This window comes from Microchirus variegatus (assembly GCF_963457635.1).
Source record: "Microchirus variegatus genome assembly, chromosome: 9".
Lineage (NCBI taxonomy): Eukaryota > Metazoa > Chordata > Actinopteri > Pleuronectiformes > Soleidae > Microchirus > Microchirus variegatus.
This window is the reverse complement of record NC_139810.1, coordinates 29,865,816-29,885,283: the sequence shown is the minus strand read 5'-3', so window position 1 is coordinate 29,885,283 and position 19,468 is coordinate 29,865,816. Positions and strand designations below refer to the sequence as shown.

Below are 19,468 nucleotides of genomic sequence, written 5' to 3'. Positions count from 1 at the left end.
TCTGGTTTGAGAAAAGACTGTGGATTAATGAGCCACGGCCTAAGATTTAAAATGATTCATTCGTGTTTCTTTCTGCTAAAGTTTACATGTCGATCGTGAGCTCTCCATGTCTACAAAAAAGTGGGGGAATGTAAAGATGCTATCATATCATCAACAGTTTTTTTTTTTTTTTGCTTGCAGCCACGCTTTTCACGTTTTACAAAGGAAACAAGGCTCCTGTTCAACCACCTTCTCTGTTCTCCACGTCTATGTCTCACTGCGTCTCTTTGCTTGTGTGCACAGACAGACAGTTGGTGCAGAAGCATCATGTCCACCCACACAAACACAGAGGTGAAGGAACTGAGCCCTGTCGACTTCATCCAGCTGCAGCAATACATCGAGTGTGAGTACAGACAAGCAGGCGGGCGAGCAGCTTTCTCAGCACTTAACTCCACACCACCTTCACCACCACCACCCACACACACTCATTTACACTTGCTTATGTTTTTTATATATATATATATATGTATCTTGAAGAGGCGGCAGTCTGTCACTTTCTGTCGTTTTGGAAATAAAGCATTCACATGTTTTATTCTCAAGAAGAATGTATGGTATATTTATTGTGTGCATACAGTTAAAGGACTCATATTATACTCTATTTCTCTAAGTGAACCTAATTCCCTGGTGTCTTAGTGAACATGTCTGTGACATGATTTGGTCAAAATAGCTTTAAGGATGAAGCACCACAGCAGTTCAATCACTCTGACAAAACAGCCCTGTTCAGAACGCTCGCTTTTGAGTGTCTGTCTCTTTAAATGCAAATGAGACACAGGAAACTGCAGCTAACAGCAGTTAGCATTTGGAAAAGCCATCATTTGCCGACTCTAGCCATCATATATAAAATGTATCCACTGGACACGTAAATCCTCCGAGGCTGTAAGTTTGTGTAGAACTCTGTGCTGCACTACTGTGCAGACAACAATAGAACACTTCACAGACTTTTCCGGATACTATTGTCCTCGTCTGCACTCTCGCGATTTTTTTAGGGACAAAGTGGAGCTCAGTGAGACAACAATTCCAGGAATGTCTCATTGTGACGTAGCAATGAGTGCAGAAGTCAACATTGTGTGTTTTATCTCCTGTATTTAGACTGAGGAAAACCACAAAAACAGTCATCTTTTTTCACACTGCCAACTCATAGGGCCTCCAGAGTCCCACTTATAAGTATTAAAATGATTAAAAAGTTGATTTTGCATAATATGTTCCCCTTTAAGTAATAATGTGAAAGGAAATGTGTCCCAGACGTTTGTCCTGTGTGACTCGTTGGTGTCTTTGCCTCCAGACTGCAGCGTGAAGGTGAAAGATGTGCTGAGGGAATTTGATGCAGATGGAAGGTTGGCCCGACACAGACATGGAGAGGTGAGTGTGTTCGCCTGCATCAGCATCACATTCACTCCTCCACAAAACTCAGTCACAGTTTTGTCCACCACCATATTGGAGCAGTTAAAGGGCCACTTCACCCAAGAAAATACACTTTTTTTTTTACTAATTTTCACAGCTAAATGTGTTATTCGATCATCCAGAATGTCTGCGGGGTCTTAAAAAGTATTAAAATATCTTCAAAGAGGAATGAATATGTGTGACATTGTTTTGTGTGTTCAGTTTATTATTTAAGGTAAAATTAAAGGGACAGCTCTAGAAAGAGACTTTTTTTATTTAGATGAAGGAATGCAAAGTTTTGAACCCATATTATTTTTTTATGTGTATATATAAAGTTGATCAAATGTGAAAGAGCTAACAAATATCCCAATGAGTTCTTTTGTATGGTTGTGCTCGGTAGATTTAATTGCAAACTAAAACTGTTTTGTTGCTGATTACAGCTTGAAGTGGCGATAAGGTCTTAATATTTTGATAAGGTCTTGGAAAAGTCGTCAAAATGTATTGATTACTGTCATCAGACAGTAGATCTGAGATACATCTGAGGAAAAAAATTAATAAATTGACTTCAAAGTCACTTCCTTAAAAGAAAATAAAAGCCCCACACTGCCATTCACCCACTTACTGTGTTTCGGTCAAGAGTAAAAAATCTGAAAAAAATCACATTTAAAAAATGAAAAAAATAGTCACATTTAATCTGACTCTGTAACAGAATGTGAAAAATACAGAAGAAAAAAATTGTGAAACCGCCCTTTAATTGAGAAATGAGCACTGGGGCTTATGTGTGTCTCGATTATTAATTACCCTGCGTTGATGAATTGGATTCGAGTGAATCGATCATGTTGATTAACCTGTCGAGAAATATCTTGGGCACATTTCAGAGCTCCTTCACTGAACAGTTCAGTTCACAGTGTTAATCAGTGTCTAACTCATCTGTGCAGACGCAGCAATAACTGACGGATAATTTGGCTGCGTTCAGTTTAATTGGATAATTGTGAGGAAACATTGTTTTTTATAGTGGATAAAAATGCAAATGCTTTCCTGAAGTTAATATCTCGCACAATCTCACTGTGCAGATTAAAGACGCCGCGTCACTGGTTCCTTTCCACCCTCATTCTTTTATTTTCTTGCAATCTGCCTCACAGTCACATTATTTATTACTAGGGCAGCCCTGTGGGCTTATATCAACCACGGAAATAGATTATGTCAACGCGCAATGGGTTCGTGTTTCACTATTATCGAGCCCCCCCCCCCCCCCCCCCCCGGACAGATGGCCCACGAAGTTTGTATCATGTAATATGTGATTGTCCTGCAGCCAAAGACGCCATCGTCCTTCACTTGTTTTCTCCAGAGATGATTTCCCTGAAAAATGCCCACGTTAACGTCCACACACGTCTCTCACATTCATTCTTCATTCACCAGTGCATCAATGAAGAAGGTTTCCGTCTCTTCCTGAAGACGTATTTAGAAGTGGAGGACTTCCCTCTGGATCTCTGCCAGAGACTCTTCCGCTCCTTCCAAAACTCTGAAGCCGCCCAGGAAAACACCACCAGTGAGATTATACACCATTGACAGCACATACTTATCTATTTACACCATGGCCCATTTGGCAAACATTCATTCATTCATTGATTCATTCATTCATTGATTCATTGATTCATCACTGCATGCCCGTGAGACACTGGTGATGCAGATTTGGTGACAGGAGTGTTCACAGCTCTGTGTCTGTTCTCTCCTGTAGAGGAAGTTTTCCTGAAGGATGTTTCCTGTTACTTCTCTCTGCTGGAGGACGGTCAACCCCGAGACAAACTGGAGTGTGAGTCGCTTGTTTCTTTCTTGTGTCCACGTTAATGTGAGCGATGAATCCACGTCCACAACTTCCACTTTCATTTCCCCCTCGCTCTCTCTTTCTCGCTCTCTCTTTCTCTCTCTCTTTAGTTGCTTTCAAGCTCTATGACAGAGACGGCAACGGAGTCCTTGACAGCTCTGTAAGTTGTGTTTTCTCTCATCAAGAAGCTGGAAAATAACATGTCCCATAAAAGTAAATGTGATTTTTATTGTTCCTTTTTTCTATCAGGAAGTGGAGCGGATTATAGCTCAGATGATGCACGCTGCAGATTACCTGGGCTGGGACGTGTCAGAGTTGAGGCCAGTAAGTCCTACGATGCTAAACATCACAGAAACACATGAATACGAGCCTGAACACAGTCACGTTACAGGTCATACACACTCGCTGTTTGCATGAAACGACCTTTATGAAGTTTTGTATATATGGCACCACCTAATCATTTCCATAAATGTGACACACGTTATAAAACATATTATACGGTGTGTGTAAGAATGAGTCACTATGTTTTTTATGACATTAGAAGAAAGTCTTAGTAGAGCTAAAGCCAGAATTTTAAGAGATGTTTTTTAATAATAGACTTTCTCAAAGTTGGACGAACACAGTTGGACCAGAGTCAGATTAGCTGAACCTGAGCGTTCTGTCATTCCACCACAGCTCATGCTCCATGACTTAAACCCCAGATACTAATCAAATAATCTGGTGCACAGAAGTAGCTAGCTTTAAATGCCAAGGTTTTGTCATGAGCTAGCTATCTAGCTCGCCAGGTATCTAGCTAGCCAGGTATCTAGCTAGCCAGGTATCTAGCTAGCCAGTTATTTAGCTAACCACTCTAGCTAGCGATAGATAGATAGATAGATAGATAGATAGATAGATAGATAGATAGATAGATAGATAGATAGATAGATAGATAGATAGATAGATAGATAGATAGATAGATAGATAGATAGATAAAAGCAATAATTTGAATTTAAGGTCTTAAAATGTCTTAAATTCTCCTAAAATCTCATAAAAGGTCTTAAATACAATGTTAAAAGGTCTTAAAAATCTATTACCGTTACTTCTATTTAAAACATGCATAAACTTCTTCTTAACTACAACACGGAACTAAAGTAGGACACCTGTGCTGCCCGGTGAGAATTTATCAAGGCGGGTACACTAGCTAGTGTCGTGGTGTGCATAGCAGCAGAGAAAACTTAATGAAAGCCCACAGCTAAGCTGAATTGCTTGCATAAGATCAACAATTTATGGCTCCAAGTTTCCTCTGTGTATGTTGTACTTTTTGCCAGTATGGATTTGAAAATGGTCTTAAATTGTATTCATTATGGTCTTAAAAAAGTATTTAAAAGTCTTAAATTTGACTTGTTGAAACCTGCAGAGACCCTGTAGATAGCTGGCAAGCTAGCTAGTTATCAATCTAGATAGCTAGCTTATGACAAAACCCTGGCATTTAAAGGGTTAAAATCTTTAAAGATTAATTAGTATTTGTAGAATATGTAATGTAACAACAGTGGCAAACTCAAGTTTAATTTCTATAACTGATAGGACGGTAGGTAGGAAGCCTTTAAACGCTACCCCAGCGTAGCAGAGGCGAACACACATAGTTCAACAAAAATCCATCAGCTTCTGAAGCTCTGATGTTAGACCAACAGACGACTCCTTCACTCATTATACCAACTGTACCAGGGAACTATGTTGTCGGCCTTTAGAAAATAAATGTGATTCTTCTTCTTTCTTTCGCCGAAATGTGACATGAATTCTCTGGCTGGTTTGTGTGTTTGTGGTGCTGCAGAAACGTGACACTGCAAAATAGAGTTCTCCATAAAGCAAGGCCTTTGCTAAAGTACAAATAAAAAAGGATTACACATTTATACAAACACACTTATGCACGTTATGTTCAATTCTTCTAATTGTTACACACTAGACCTTTAATGAATGGATAATACAGGCACTCATGTGACAATAACAAGCAAATATCATTTTATCAGGTATTGAAGGACATGATGAGAGCAATCGACGCAGACAGCAGCGACACGGTGTCTCTGGACGAGTGGGTGGAAGGAGGCATGAACAACATTCCCCTGCTGGTCTTACTGGGTCTAAAGGTGATTTGTCTTTTTTTTTAGTTTGTCGTCCAAAAATCTAAATAATGTGAACATTTTGTATGTCGTCCAAAAATCTAAATAATGTGAACATTTTGTATGTCGTCCAAAAATCTAAATAATGTCAAAGTTTAGTATGTTGTCCAAATTGTAATAAAAAGTCAGAATTTAGTATGTTGTCCAAAAAGTCACAAAAATGTCAGCTTAGTATGATGTCCAAAAAGTAATAAAAAAAAATCTAAATTTAGTGTCGTCCATAAATCTAAATAATATCAAAATTTAGTATATCGTCCAAAAAGTCAAAAAAGTCAAAAATTTAGTATATCGTCCAAAAAGTAAAAAAAGTCAAAAATTTTGTATATCGTCCAAAAAGTTAAAAAAAATCAAAATTTAGTATATCGTCCAAAAAGTAAAAAAAAAAAGATAAAAATGTAGTATGTTCCAAAGTCCAAAAAGTAACAAAAATATCAACCAAATTTAACGTCGCCCAAAAAGTAAAAAAAAAAAATTTAAATCAAAATTTAGTATATCGTCGAAAAATATAAATATTGTTGAAGTTTAGTATGTCGTCCAAAAAGTAAAAATAATTTCAAAATTTAATGTTGTCCAAAAAGCTTTTTTTTTTTTTTTTTTATCAAAATTTCAATATATCGTCCAAAAAGTAAAAAAAAATCAAAGTTGCTTAAGTAGTAGCTTAAGCCTCGGCGAGGATCTGCTGCTGCATTTCATTCCAAAAGCAGGCGTCTGTCTTGTTGCTAAGCTACTTTCACTGTGTCAGGCGTGTCTCTCTCCACTCTCTGCTCTGCCGCCTGTGTGTGTTTGTGCCGACTCAGTGTTACAGGGTGTGGTGATGTCCTCTCTCATTCCAACGAGACCTCTGCACCATAGTGTTTACTCTTCTCAGGCCAACAGTGTTTGACTAAATGAATGAATCACTCATATAAAATGAATCAAATACGGTCAGTTTTGTGTTATAGCTGCTGTTGTCGTCTGTACAAAGCATTTCACTGTTCGACTGCAGCTCACTGTGGCGGTTTTTAAAACCAGGAGCTGGACTCTGTCACTGGGTTTGGCCTCTACAACAATGCCGGGGACTTCCCCTCAACCTATTTGTAGCCACCAATAGACATTTGAAGGCCAGAGTGCACAGATGCAGCCCCTTCTCAGTTGTTGTTTGTAGCCTCACACGGGGCCGCACACTATGCCTCATACACAAAAATGAGGGTGATTCATCGCGTCCATGGGGGGAAACACACAAAAAAAGGCATTACAGTATGTGATCTGGTTGCTGTGCAAACAGAGTGATCTTGTGCTGAGAGATTATATAGTGTTGATTTTTGAATATCCGTGGGGCTGTATACGTGCAGCGTCTACGCGCCGCATAATCAGCAGTATCTTTAAGGCAAGGGTTAGTCATGAGTGGGTGTGTGCAAAAACTGTGAAATACAAGGTTTCATCACAGAGCATCTACGGAAGCATTTTATGGGTTTTGTGAAGTCCAACTTTGGTTTATGTAGAGAACAAGCTGCGGAAAGCACAAAGATCATGGTCATTTGAGGGGATTTAGAATGTTTAAACAAGGTCATACGCTGATGTGAGAGCATGTACAGTTAACTTAGAAATAAAGAGTGTGTCTGTGTCTATACGTCCACAAAGAGCAGAGAGGCAGTCGCTTACATGTTACTAACTCTGCAGTATATCCTTGTAATAATATTACTTTAACCAGTGAGGTTGAGTAACAATGTTACAAAGTGCTTTTTGACCCTGAGAGGCTATCTTATCATGACAGAAGCAATATGGAGGAACAGTAAAAGCAGATTTATTGCAGCATTGCAGTTCAAGTAAAGTGCATTTAAAGTTCCAAAAGAAACTTGCCGCACATCATTAAATTAAAGTAACATAGTAATATCAACTACCAAGGGAATAAGTAAAGTCATATTATTGCTCTTACTGAGTAACTTGGTCAAAACTGTTCATACAGTACACTCTTAGAAATAAAAGTGCTAAGTAGAAACATATAGGAGAACCTTTTAAAACCCTTTATTCAGGAAAGGGTTTTTAAAGGTGACATAGAGTGGTCCTGTTGCACATATATGTTAGTTATGGAGGTCTACTTACATACATTAACTTGTTTTTATGCCCAAAAACCTCCTAGTTGCTGTAAACGAGCCGATAGAAATCTCTCCTTACTGACGCTGTCCTCAGCCACGGTGTTTCAGACTGAAATCTCACACCCAGAAGACAGAGTGAGTTGTGATTGGCCAGCCAGCGTAGAGCCTTCCCAACTGTCTTGTGATTGGCCAATACCGGAAGTGACATAATCAGCACACCAGCTCTCAGAAGCGCAGCTCCCCCCTCTGGAGCAGTGGATGCACTGCTACTCATTATCAAAACATTGTTTTAACAGTGTTTAAAAATAGCTTCTTCAAAAAAGACTGCAGATTGGGTCGGGTCAATTGCTTCAAGTCGGGAATTTGCACACAACAATAAAAGACAACTGTTTAATATTTAAAAAACAACTAACAGTAGAAATGGGTTTCCACATCATATCTTAACACACGTCTTCTCTCTCGTCGCCATGTTTGACGCTCAACAAGCAGATGACGCAGAAGGACGGGCAGCATCTCTGGAGGATGAAACACTTCAACAAGCCCGTTTACTGCAACGTGTGTCAGAGTTTACTGCTGGGTCTGAGGAAGCAAGGGCTGTGCTGCACCTGTGAGTATGTGATCTCACCAGAGGAGGGCGCCACTGGTGTCCAAACTGAGAAATATTATACATATATATATATATTATATGTACAGGACTGTGCAGAAGTCTTAGGCCACCATTATATTTGTTGTTTTAGCAATGCTCTAACGACAATAGAGGATTTATTTAACTTTACTGGAACACATCCAGAAAATGTTTGCAGTTTTTTGTAAAAAAAATAATTATAAAAAAAATTCAGAAAAATTCAGAAAAAGAAAAAAAGGGCCACATCAGCATCATGGTTACCCTCAAAGGGCCAGATGTTACTGTCATACAGAATAAATGTAATTAAATGTAACCAAATATAATGTAAAATAGAGGTAACTACTCCGTAAAATATTGCTAAGTAACTTTCTGTATTTATTACTTATTCAATCTATCTATCTAACTAGCTAGCTAGCTAGCTTGAGCGGTTGGGTAAATAACTGGCTAGCTAGATAGCTAGCTCATGAAAAGTCCTGGCATTTAAAGGGTTAAAATATTTTTAAATTAATTAGTATTTGTAGAATATATAATGTAATGTATAATATTGTTTATAAAAACATATTTTATTGTACTCAGTGGTACGAGTGTGTCCTACTATTTAATTTAAAGTAATATCTGCTGTAAAAAAAAAAAAAAAAACTCTATTACGCCAGGTTTATTCAAAACATGTTTATGTAATACATACACGTGTGCATGAGTTAAACTCACTGACAGCTCGCTTATAAAAAGAGCAGCTTTAAGTCGCACGTCATTCCAAATGCTAATGATCACAGAATTTGACAGACAGAAAAAACAACAGAGCTGGTGGTGAGTGAAACCTTTGCACAGTACAGTATATATATATATGTATATATATATAACATCATATCTGGATCATGTGACTGTGTGTGGCTTGTGTTACAGGCTGCAAATACACAGTCCACGGACGCTGTGCTAACAAGAACCCGGCCCCTTGCACCAGAACGTATGTGAAGTCAAAGAAAGAAACAGGGGTATGCCAACGTCGCCATGACAACGTTTACACTGACAGTCTAAATTAGAACTCTTTTCATACGAACATGGTCATCTGTGGATTTTTTTTTTTTTAATTTTTTTTTTAAACATTCATCCCACATTTCAGGTTCCAGCTCACGAATGGGTGAGTGGGAATTGTGACTCCAGGAAGTGTGAAAAATGCCAGAAGAAGATCAAGAGCTACCAAGGCTTAACGGGCAAACACTGCGTGTGGTGCCACACCATGGTGAGGACACTGTTCTATTCAGGAGTTATAATGTACTGTGCACTTCCTGGTTCTTTTGTTATGTACACAGGAAACCCTTGTTCATGCTGCTGCAGCCTGTTCCTTCAAGCTCTAACACGTTGTACGTTCAGAGATGATCTTCTGCATACCTTAGGTGTAATGAATATCTGTCATTAACAGATGTTGTTTTGTCTCCTGTCCTTCTGCAGAAATATATATGTTGATAATATTGTTTATATATACATATATATATATATATGTATATATATTACAGTGTGATAGATGATTTTACGTCACGTTATTTGTATTTCAATGAGGTCGGTTATGGTGGAAAGAAACAGGATAATTAGGAGAAAGTAGAGGGAAGAATAAACTACATCATAGTTATACACTCTTAGAAATAAGGGTTTCCAAAAGGGTTCTTCTACAAGGGCTGAGGTTCTACCTGGAACCATTTGATCCAGAGAACCCTTTAAAAAAAAATTTCAGACAAAATCAGACTGCAAATCATGTTTATGTTTTGAAATCATGTTTTGACATGTGGCGCCACCTACCGCCGTCTACCAATCATTGCAGTCAGTAGAGTCTCAGCTGCCGAGCAACCACGGGTTGCCAGTTACGTCAGAAAACGAAACCTAAAAGACCTCTGTATTTTGAATTTCAATGTAGTAACTGTTTTTGGCCACATTCTTACGTATGGCACCTTTAAAGCAACAAATACACTAAACTCAGCATATGTGCAGATTTTTTCATAGTTTATCCTCAGCCTGGTGATCTGAGCAAATAGGTCATCACATAAAGTCTTGTCGGACAAATAATTAAACAAGAAATAAGTAGAAATAAAAACATCCTTTATATAAAGGTTCTACCTGGATCCAAAAAGGGTTCTCCTATGAGGACAAGCCGAAGAACCTTATATGGTGCATGCATGTGGTCGGCATCAGCAGGGCTGATATAGTTTCTTAAAAGTAGCATCATCAGTCCTGCTGATAAAAGCTGATGTTGTTGATTCTTCCCTCTACTTTCTCCGAAACCATCCTGTTTCTTTCCACCGTAACCGACTGACATAATTGAAATGCAAACAGCGTGATGTAAAAGACAAATATAGATCCGTCCACGATGTTTATGTAACTCCACTGTCGCTGTTTGTGTTTCCCAGCGTCATGATGAATGCGCCGACCAGGAGCCATCAGAGTGTTTCTGTGGGCCGCTCAGAGACCATATCCTGCCTCCGTGGGCCATATATCCTATTATAAAGGTACAGAATCATCCTCGGGCGTAACTCAAGCACACACACACACACACACACACACACACACACGCACACATCACAAAACAATGTGCGTTACGCCAACGATGCTCAGAAACATAACATCAGCCCACGGCTGCTTCACGCTGTTTGTAAACTGGTCTCACCTGCTCAACACTTTGACAGTTATACAGTGTTGAGTTTTCTTTGTTGTTGTTGTTGTTGTTCTTGGAGAATAAGAAAGGTGACTACGGCCGATGTTGTTTATTTATTTACTCCATACCTTTTTGTTTTCCTCGCCTGAAGGAAAGACCGAACAATGTGAAGAACGTCTGCTCGAGTTCAACAGATGACAGTGAGCTGAACACGACTCCTGATGGACAAGTGCTCCAGGTATTAATCTGTACATGCAAATGGGATTTTATCTACAGACGCCATGATTTAAAGCAACAAATACACTAAACTCAGTATATGTGCTGAATTGTTCATAGTTTATCTTCAGCCTGAGTGATTTGAGCAAATAGGTCATCACATAAAGTCTCGTCGGACAAATAACTAAACAAGAAATAAGTAGAAATAAAAGCAACACTTAATTGTAGGGACGGTTGTGCGCATTTTATGCCCTTTTCATTCTTCGTCTTTCATCATTTTGGTTGTTTTTTTGTGCCATTGAAACCCATTCAAGAGAATCTAACTTCCATTAAAGCATCATACCAATAATATTAATAAAGTATCTATCTATCTATCTATCTATCTATCTATCTATCTATCTATCTATCTATCTATCTATCTATCTATCTATCTATCTATCTATCTATCTATCTATCTATCTATCTATCTATCTATCTATCTATCTATCTATCTATCTATCTATCTGTCTGTCTGTCTGTCTGTCTGTCTGTCTATCTATCTATCTATCTATCTATCTATCTATCTATCTATCTATCTATCTATCTTAGAGGGTTAAAATATTTTTAAATGAATTAGTATTTGTAGAATATATAATATAATGTTTAATATTGTTTATAGCTTGCTTTTAAAAAGCATATTTTATTGTGCTCGGTGGTACGAGCGCGACTAAGATTAGAACCGTCCTACATGAGCAGACAATAACAAACGTTGAACAGAGACACATTTCACAAATGTGAGGTAATATATTCAAAGTGTCGATATTATATTATATTTCATAGTTATATTTCAATGGAAAGAAAAGGAAAAGGTTGTTTTATCATTATTTAGCTTCGTTTACCTGTTACATCATGTGTTTCACGTGTCCTTCAACAGATCAGTGCTGTGCCGCACACACATCCTCTCCTCGTCTTTGTGAACCCAAAAAGTGGAGGCAAGCAGGGAGAACGGTGAGTCCAGGAAAAGAACATTCATGGAAAAGTACGCGTCTAATACACACACATGATTTATTTTATTCTGTATTTCAGAGTCCTGCGTAAATTCCAGTATTTACTGAATCCACGGCAGGTGTACAACCTTTCAAACGGTGGACCTGGACCTGGGTGAGTAATCCATGCAGATTATATATACACTGATAAAGGTTATTTTCAGGGTGTGTTGTCTTCTCCAGTAAAGAGATTTATGTGATTAGGGGCTTCCTGGTTAAATAAGGGTTTTTATAAATAACCTAAAACATGTCAGCCTTGTATCATATGCAGTTCTTATTTTTCCTTTCAGACTGAGTTTCTTCAGAAATCTGCAGGATTTCAGGATCTTGGTGTGCGGGGGTGACGGCACAGTCGGCTGGATTCTGGACGCAATAGGTGAGATTACTGAGTCAAGCTTGATTAAACGCAAACCTTGTGCAAACCTTTTCTGATGCATTTTTGTTGCTTTTCTCAACAACAAACAGACAAAGCCAATCTGCTGATTCGTCCGCCTGTCGCTGTGCTTCCTCTCGGCACAGGAAATGACCTCGCACGATGTCTGCGATGGGGAGGAGGTGGGAAAGTGTTCGAGTTTAAATAATGATGCATACGCTGATGTGTGAGTGAGTGTTTTTCACGCGTCGTTTCTGGACCGGCAGGATACGACGGCGAGGATTTGACCCGTATTCTTCGGGACATCGAGGGCAGCTCTCAGCTGCTGATGGACCGCTGGAGTGTGCAGGTCATCACGGATGAGAATGAGGAGAAAGGTGATCCGGTGCCGTATGAAATCATCAACAACTACTTCTCTATTGGAGTTGTGAGTATCAGAACAACATCAAACAAAAAAGGGGAAGTGTTTTTTCTAGTTCTGTGTTTGGAAAATTGCCTTGTGTTGTGTTGACAGGATGCGTCCATCGCTCATCGCTTTCACACAATGAGGGAGAGACATCCACAGAAATTTAACAGCAGGTATGTATTTAAAGGACACTCTCTTAAGAGTGTCTGTCTCTTTAAATGCAAATGAGACACAGGAAACTACGTCAGCGTCACTGAGGCAGTTAGCATTTGGAAAAGCCGACTCTACCCGGCACATTGCCGTCATATATAAAATGTATCCACTAGAGGCTCTGAGGCTGGAAGTTTGTGTAGAACTCTGTGCTGCACTGTGCAAGTCGAAGTCAACATCACATGTGTTATCTCCTGTATTAGACTGAGGCAGAAACATGAGTCATCTTTTCTCTAAAATGGTTAAAAAGTTGATTTTGCATAATATGTTCCCTTTAAGTCCAGTGGAAATATTTTGAGTTTCTTGGGCCTGAATTTGTTCTTTGCATCACCTGTTAGTAGAACTCTCAGATTCTACTCTATTCTACTCCTTTATTCCCACTGTATTTCCCCTACAAAACTTCACATAATGCTATAACTTTATAGAATTTCCCTGTTTTTATTGTTGTTGTTGTCTCCTAAACCAACTTCAGCTATTATTTTAAACTTTTAACGACCCAAGATGCAATATTTGAGCATCCTTAGAACATTTCAAGCATTGCACTTATGCTTATGAATTTTATTTTTCAGTTTTCAGTTTCCCTGCTGCTCACAGTGACTGTTATTTAAAAGCAGATAAAGGATGAATGCAGGCAGCAGGTGTTTGTGGCAGCAGATGTTATTACCTGACTCCTCCTCCTCCTGAAATGTGGTGTTTGCAGAATGTAAAATATTTTACTTCTTTATGAGTGCAGGATGAAGAACAAGCTGTGGTATTTTGAATTTGCCACTTCAGAAACAATCTCTGCCTCCTGCAAGAAGCTGAATGAAAGTCTGACAATCGAGGTGAGGACGCAGCAGCAGTCGATCCAGAGTTTTAACTGTGTTTATCTGTGTGTGTGTGTGTGTGTGTGTGTGTGTGTGTGTGTGTGTACTGATGCTTCTGTTGGCTGCTCCTTCCCTCAGTGCTGCAGTACTCCACTGGACCTCAGCAGCCTTTCTCTGGAAGGGGTCGCTGTACTCAACATTCCCAGCATGCACGGCGGCTCCAACCTCTGGGGTGAAACCAAGAGAGGGGACACGAAGGGGGCGGCGAGTCAGGAAGAGCCCGAGGTGATCATCGACCCAGAAATCCTGAAAGTGACCTCACAAGGTAAAGTGCAGTCGTGCAGATTCATCTTAACGCTGCCGTCTTTCACCTCAATGTTTTAGTTTTATCACTCTATACTCAGTTAACTGGATTATTGGTATTTTATTAGCCAAAATAAAGGTGAACAAATAAATTCTGCTGTTGCTCCATGTCTGCTGCTGCCAATCTCATGAAAACTGTTCAACAATCAATCACTGCAGCTTTAAACCTGTCACACACAAGAGGATTTTCAAATTGGACTTGATTTTAAAAACGTGGGAAACCACGGGCACAAAAAACTTTGTCATTTTCAATGTTTTCATCCTGAGAAACGCGAGACCACACACTTGCCGTTTAATCAAACGATTTTAGGGAGGAGATTCCAGGGATTTGGGATCTCACAGAAACCTGCGAGATTTAACGTGACTTCAGAATACAGGCACCGTCAGTTAATAGCTGTTGTGTGCGCAAGACGGAGATGGTTATTGTTATTGTATTCTGTCACACATTAAACATTAAAAATGGCGTCTTACTCCCTCACACTACAGAATAATTTGGTCAGATAATCTGTTCAAATCCAAGTGTGGGACAGGTTTTACTCTCTGAAGGGAGAAGGTAATGCCACATAACCATTTAAAAGTCTATAGTGTAGAATCAGTGACATCTAGTGGTGAGACTGTAGATTGCAACAACTGGAGGATTCCTCCACTCATCACTCTTTTACCCCCAAGTGAACTATGGTGGTCCATGAATACCAGAAAGTGTGAGTTGTCTTAACTGGAAGGTTTTGTGTTCAATTCCTGTTTCTGATAGTTTATATGTGTCCTTGAGCAAAGAAGAAAACTATAACATAAAGCAGTTCATCAAGACTAGAAAATCTCTATTTAAATACAGACCATAATATCATCTCTTCTTGATTTTATTTTGTAGTAACAAGTAATAAAGATAGTTTGAGGAAATGTAGTGGAGTAAAAATAAATAATTAACAAAGTAAAGTACAGATATGTGAATTTTGTATTTAAGTACATTAAAACACATTTGTACTTTGTTCCCCATGTATTCACGTGGCAGACACAGAGCTCCATTATCATTATTTTTGGCTCCATTATCATTATTTTTGGCTCCATTATCATTATTTTTGGCTCCATTTGATTGATACAGGGTCAATATTAGCTCTACTTTTATGTCTGTTTTTAGTCTTTTAACAAACAATCACCAGTGTGTCTCTGTCTTTATCTGCTGTTTGATTCAGAGCAGGTAAACTGGCTGTTTTTGTGGAAGCAACATTTACATACAAGTGTCCCACTGTTGTTGTGAGAATGTTGGTCACTACTCTGTATTTTTCACTTGATTCTAGGGCTGAATCAAAATTGTAATACGACCTACTGCCATTTTCAAAAATCACACAGGAATCATTTAAAATGTATTTTTTTCTAAAAAGCTTCAGCTCTACTTGATTCTCACTGTGACTCAGAACAACCACGACGTCTCTGAACTGAAATGTGTTCTTGTCAGATCTCAGTGACCGTCGTCTAGAAGTGGTCGGCCTTGAAGGAGCCATGGAGATGGGACAGATTTACACAGGTCTCAAGAGCGCGGTGAGACTCGCCAAGACGTCACAGATCACCATCAGGTGAGACGTGTTCAGACTCAAGTCTGTGATAACGGCTGACCCTCAGCTCGGTCGTTACAGGACAATAATGTGTGTGCTGCTGCATCTTCTATTGATATTTTAATGAAATGTGCGAGTCATTGATTTTGTTTACCTCTTGTAAATCCCTCAGGACAAAGAAAGCATTACCAATGCAGATAGATGGAGAGCCGTGGATGCAGCCTCCCTGCACGGTAAATAACAACACCTTACATTGTGTAAATAAACACAATCCAGTCTGACAAGTTTAGGTCCATTTTTAGGAAGAAAAAAGTTGTGATACTGGAAATGTGTCCTATCATCGTGTTGTTAAGACAAAGAAAATTAGATTAGGGAACACATAGTCACCATTAACTAGGTGCTTACTGACATATATAATTAGCATACTAGCCCTTTATTGGTAAATATTAAGCACATATTAACACCTTATGTCAGAAAAATCTTAATTAATGACGTAATAGAGGTAGAATAAGGTTTTAATGCGTGCTTAATGATTACTCATAAAGGGCTAGTATGTAACTTAGCAAGCACCTAGTTAATGGTGGATATGTGCTCCCTAATCTTGGTATTTTACATCATACATTTTATTTCATCGTTTATCATTATACTGATAACTGCAAACCTGTAAACATCAATCAATTCATCTTTATTTATTATATAAAGATGAACCCTAACCCTAACCCATAGCATTTTTGCTAGTTTGCAGCTCCTGTCTCTGGCTGAGCTTTTCATATAGAAAAAAAAGAGTATTATGTAAAGTAAAAATGACAATAATATAAGACAGTTTAGATCATTTTTTAATTTGTCTCATCTAACTAATAAAATGTAAACATATACACATTCATACACTTCATAACAGTCTGACCGATTACAAGTGACTACAATGTTGTTGTTTTTCAGGCACTTCTTGACCTTGACATACAGATATTCTAATAATATTAATATTAATAATTCCCTTATTTGTATAGGAATAACAAAGTGCTTTTACATTACATAACAATACATACACACATATAAATGGTATAAATAAAGCAAATGTTAAATTGCTATACAAAGAAAGAGAAATTAAATAAAACGATAAAAAGACATATTTTGACACAATGTCAAACAGTTTTTCTTTCTCCATATTCTTTTTGTTTTTGTTCTATAAATTCAAATATATACAGTTAATAGTGTTAGCATTCTTGGACCCGGGGTCACGACCCCGTTGGAATAGGTCCTTTCTGCATGGACTTTTGCATGTTCTCCCCGTGTTTATGTCATGCAGATTTGGGAATTAGGCAAATTAGACACTCTAACTTGACTGCAGGTGTTAATGTGAGAGTGAATGGTCCTGTGTTGGACTGGCGATGTGTCCAGACCGTACCCTAACCCACCATACACCACACCACACCACCCCACACCACGTGGTAGAAGATTAATGAAAATGTCCGTATCTGCAAAAATAAACACTTAACCGCTGACGCCGACCGGACATTAAACATTACAAAACATTTAATGACATCTTGATTTGATAATGACCTGCACCACGTTGTCTTTCATATTTCCTCTTCAGATTCACATCACCCACAAGAATCAAGCCTGCATGTTGATGGCCCCTCAGGCCAAAGCCACTGGTTTCTTCAACTACAAGTAAAACAAACTGACTCTGACTGACCGACTACGTGCTCGTGTTCATTGTAAATAAATTTAAAAAAAGGACCGACTCTTTTATAAAAGTGTCATTTTGAATGTGGATGTTGTCAAATAATCACAAAGGTCGCTGCTGCATCTCTGTAACTTATAAACAAAAGCATGTCACTGTGTAGGATTTACAAACCCGTGTGGTGAGACCAAATTTACCCAAGTGTTTTTATTATTAACAATAATAATAATGATAATGATAATGCTTGACACTGTCGCCGCTTCCGTCTCGAGGCTTTAACAGTCGGTGGAAAAGCTGTTCTGTCAGGAACTTTAAAAACAGGGTTAAAAGTCAAGTAAAGTGAATGTCAAGCTCAAAGAGGAGAGAGTTCAGCTTCACGTGCCTTTTTACAGTCTCTTTAGGTAGAAGATTCACAGAGTTCTGTGAACGCATGCACTTTGGGCTTAAGTCCATCTAATATTGTTGTGTTTTTTTATTTAGTTTTTCTTTGCTGTGGCTGTAAAGATGCTGTGATGCTGAGATACGACTGTGTACAGTATGTTTCTGTCCACTGAAGGATTTAGACCAGATTATCATTTCAGATTGTGGCTGAAGTCATTTGAACTTTTATTATGTGTGTGTGTGTGTGTGTGTGTCATTACATTTTCACGAGATACTTGAAAGTGATACAGGAACAGTTTCGTCTGTGTATGTGTGTGTGGTAGTGTATATGTGTATGTGTGTGTGTGTGTGTGAGAGAGAGAGCTTTTGTGAGGACCAGTTTATTATTTTTAAAGATTTTACAGAGTGAGGACTTTTTGTCAGCACAATTTCAAAAGGGCTGTTTGAGGGTTAAGACGTGGTTTTGGATTTAAACTGAGAAATTGTGCGTGTGTGTGTTAACACATTCACTTCTAACTTATAAATTGTGGTCATTTTCATTTCCATAACATATTAAATCCTTATTTAAATGCTTCACCAATCATATCATTTCAGTATATGGAGAGTTTCTGAATGTAATATGAAATAACACTGTATAAAGATTTTAATAAACTATTTGAGCTCCAGACTTCCTGTTAACGCATTCATTTACCTTCACTACTGGTAGGTGTTTGTGTTATGCCACAAGGGGGCGCCAGCCACCTACTTTTTAGTCCCTGAGGTCCAGATGTTTGCAACATGTTGATGTTGTTATTGTCTTCACTGTCTGTCTCTCAGACTTTTATTAGTCACTGTACAACTATATCTAGATCTTGTTTTTCTTTCTGTGTAATAATTTTATAATTTAAACTTCAAGTTCATGGTTGATCTTCCAGTAACACATGCTGAGATCAAGAATCATTTCACTCGATCGCACACGTTAGCAAGGTTTGCCAACAGCTGCTGGTCAGAGTAACTGTTTGCATATGGAGTAAGTCACTGGGTTTAAGTGCTCGGGATCATTAGTGCAACACTGACTTCAGTGAGGACACGTCACCACGTCTTTCAAGACATCTTTCACAATTTAACAAAGCACACAGATCTGTGTTGTCATGTCAAAAATATTGAGTTTACAGAAAAGAAGAAAAGAGGATCTTAAATTGTAATTGTTTGATACATGATGTGTGTGTGTGTGTGTGTGTGTGTGTTTATCAGACAATGTTATACAGCCATCATCATCATCATCATTCTGCTAAATAAATCCATCAAACTTAGTACTGTACTTAGTTGTATGCTTACTAACCCGTACATACAATAAGTTCCTATCTTATCCTGTAGCAGTAGCAGTATATTATTAGGGTTCGAGCACGACTGTGCAAGAACCCTATTGTAATCGGAAGAGTTATTATTATAATTACTTTTATTATTATTATTATTATTATAATTATGGCAGTAATTCATAATAAAATGTAATAATACGTATTTAAAATATGTACTTTTTGACTAGGGCTGTTTGTGTGTGAAATAGTTCATCTGTTTATTCACTACTCTGTGTTTATAAAAACAACTCTTTAAATAAACTTGTAAATATGTCCTGAATGGGATACTTGAGAAAAGTGTCTTACCAAAAAATACTTTTTATAACATTACATTTACAACATTTTCTGATAAAGCTCTATATAAATACAGACC

The 19,468-nt window shown here is 38.2% G+C and overlaps 1 protein-coding gene across 1 annotated transcript; it reads left to right on the top strand.

Annotated features, from left to right (window-relative positions):
* Window positions 1-306: 306 nt before the first annotated feature.
* On the top strand, window positions 307-17,573 carry dgkaa (diacylglycerol kinase, alpha a; the record flags this gene model as incomplete). Its single annotated transcript, XM_083895761.1, has 23 exons — window positions 307-382; window positions 1,322-1,398; window positions 2,839-2,968; window positions 3,158-3,232; window positions 3,355-3,404; window positions 3,494-3,568; window positions 5,251-5,367; window positions 7,965-8,082; window positions 9,004-9,092; window positions 9,221-9,340; window positions 10,500-10,598; window positions 10,896-10,982; window positions 11,874-11,947; window positions 12,026-12,100; window positions 12,276-12,361; window positions 12,451-12,540; window positions 12,625-12,785; window positions 12,873-12,937; window positions 13,708-13,798; window positions 13,919-14,105; window positions 15,597-15,714; window positions 15,866-15,926; window positions 17,288-17,573. The coding sequence occupies 23 exons, from the start codon at window positions 307-309 to the stop codon at window positions 17,366-17,368; spliced, it is 2,202 nt and encodes a 733-aa protein (XP_083751887.1). The 3' UTR covers window positions 17,369-17,573.
* Window positions 17,574-19,468: the final 1,895 nt, after the last annotated feature.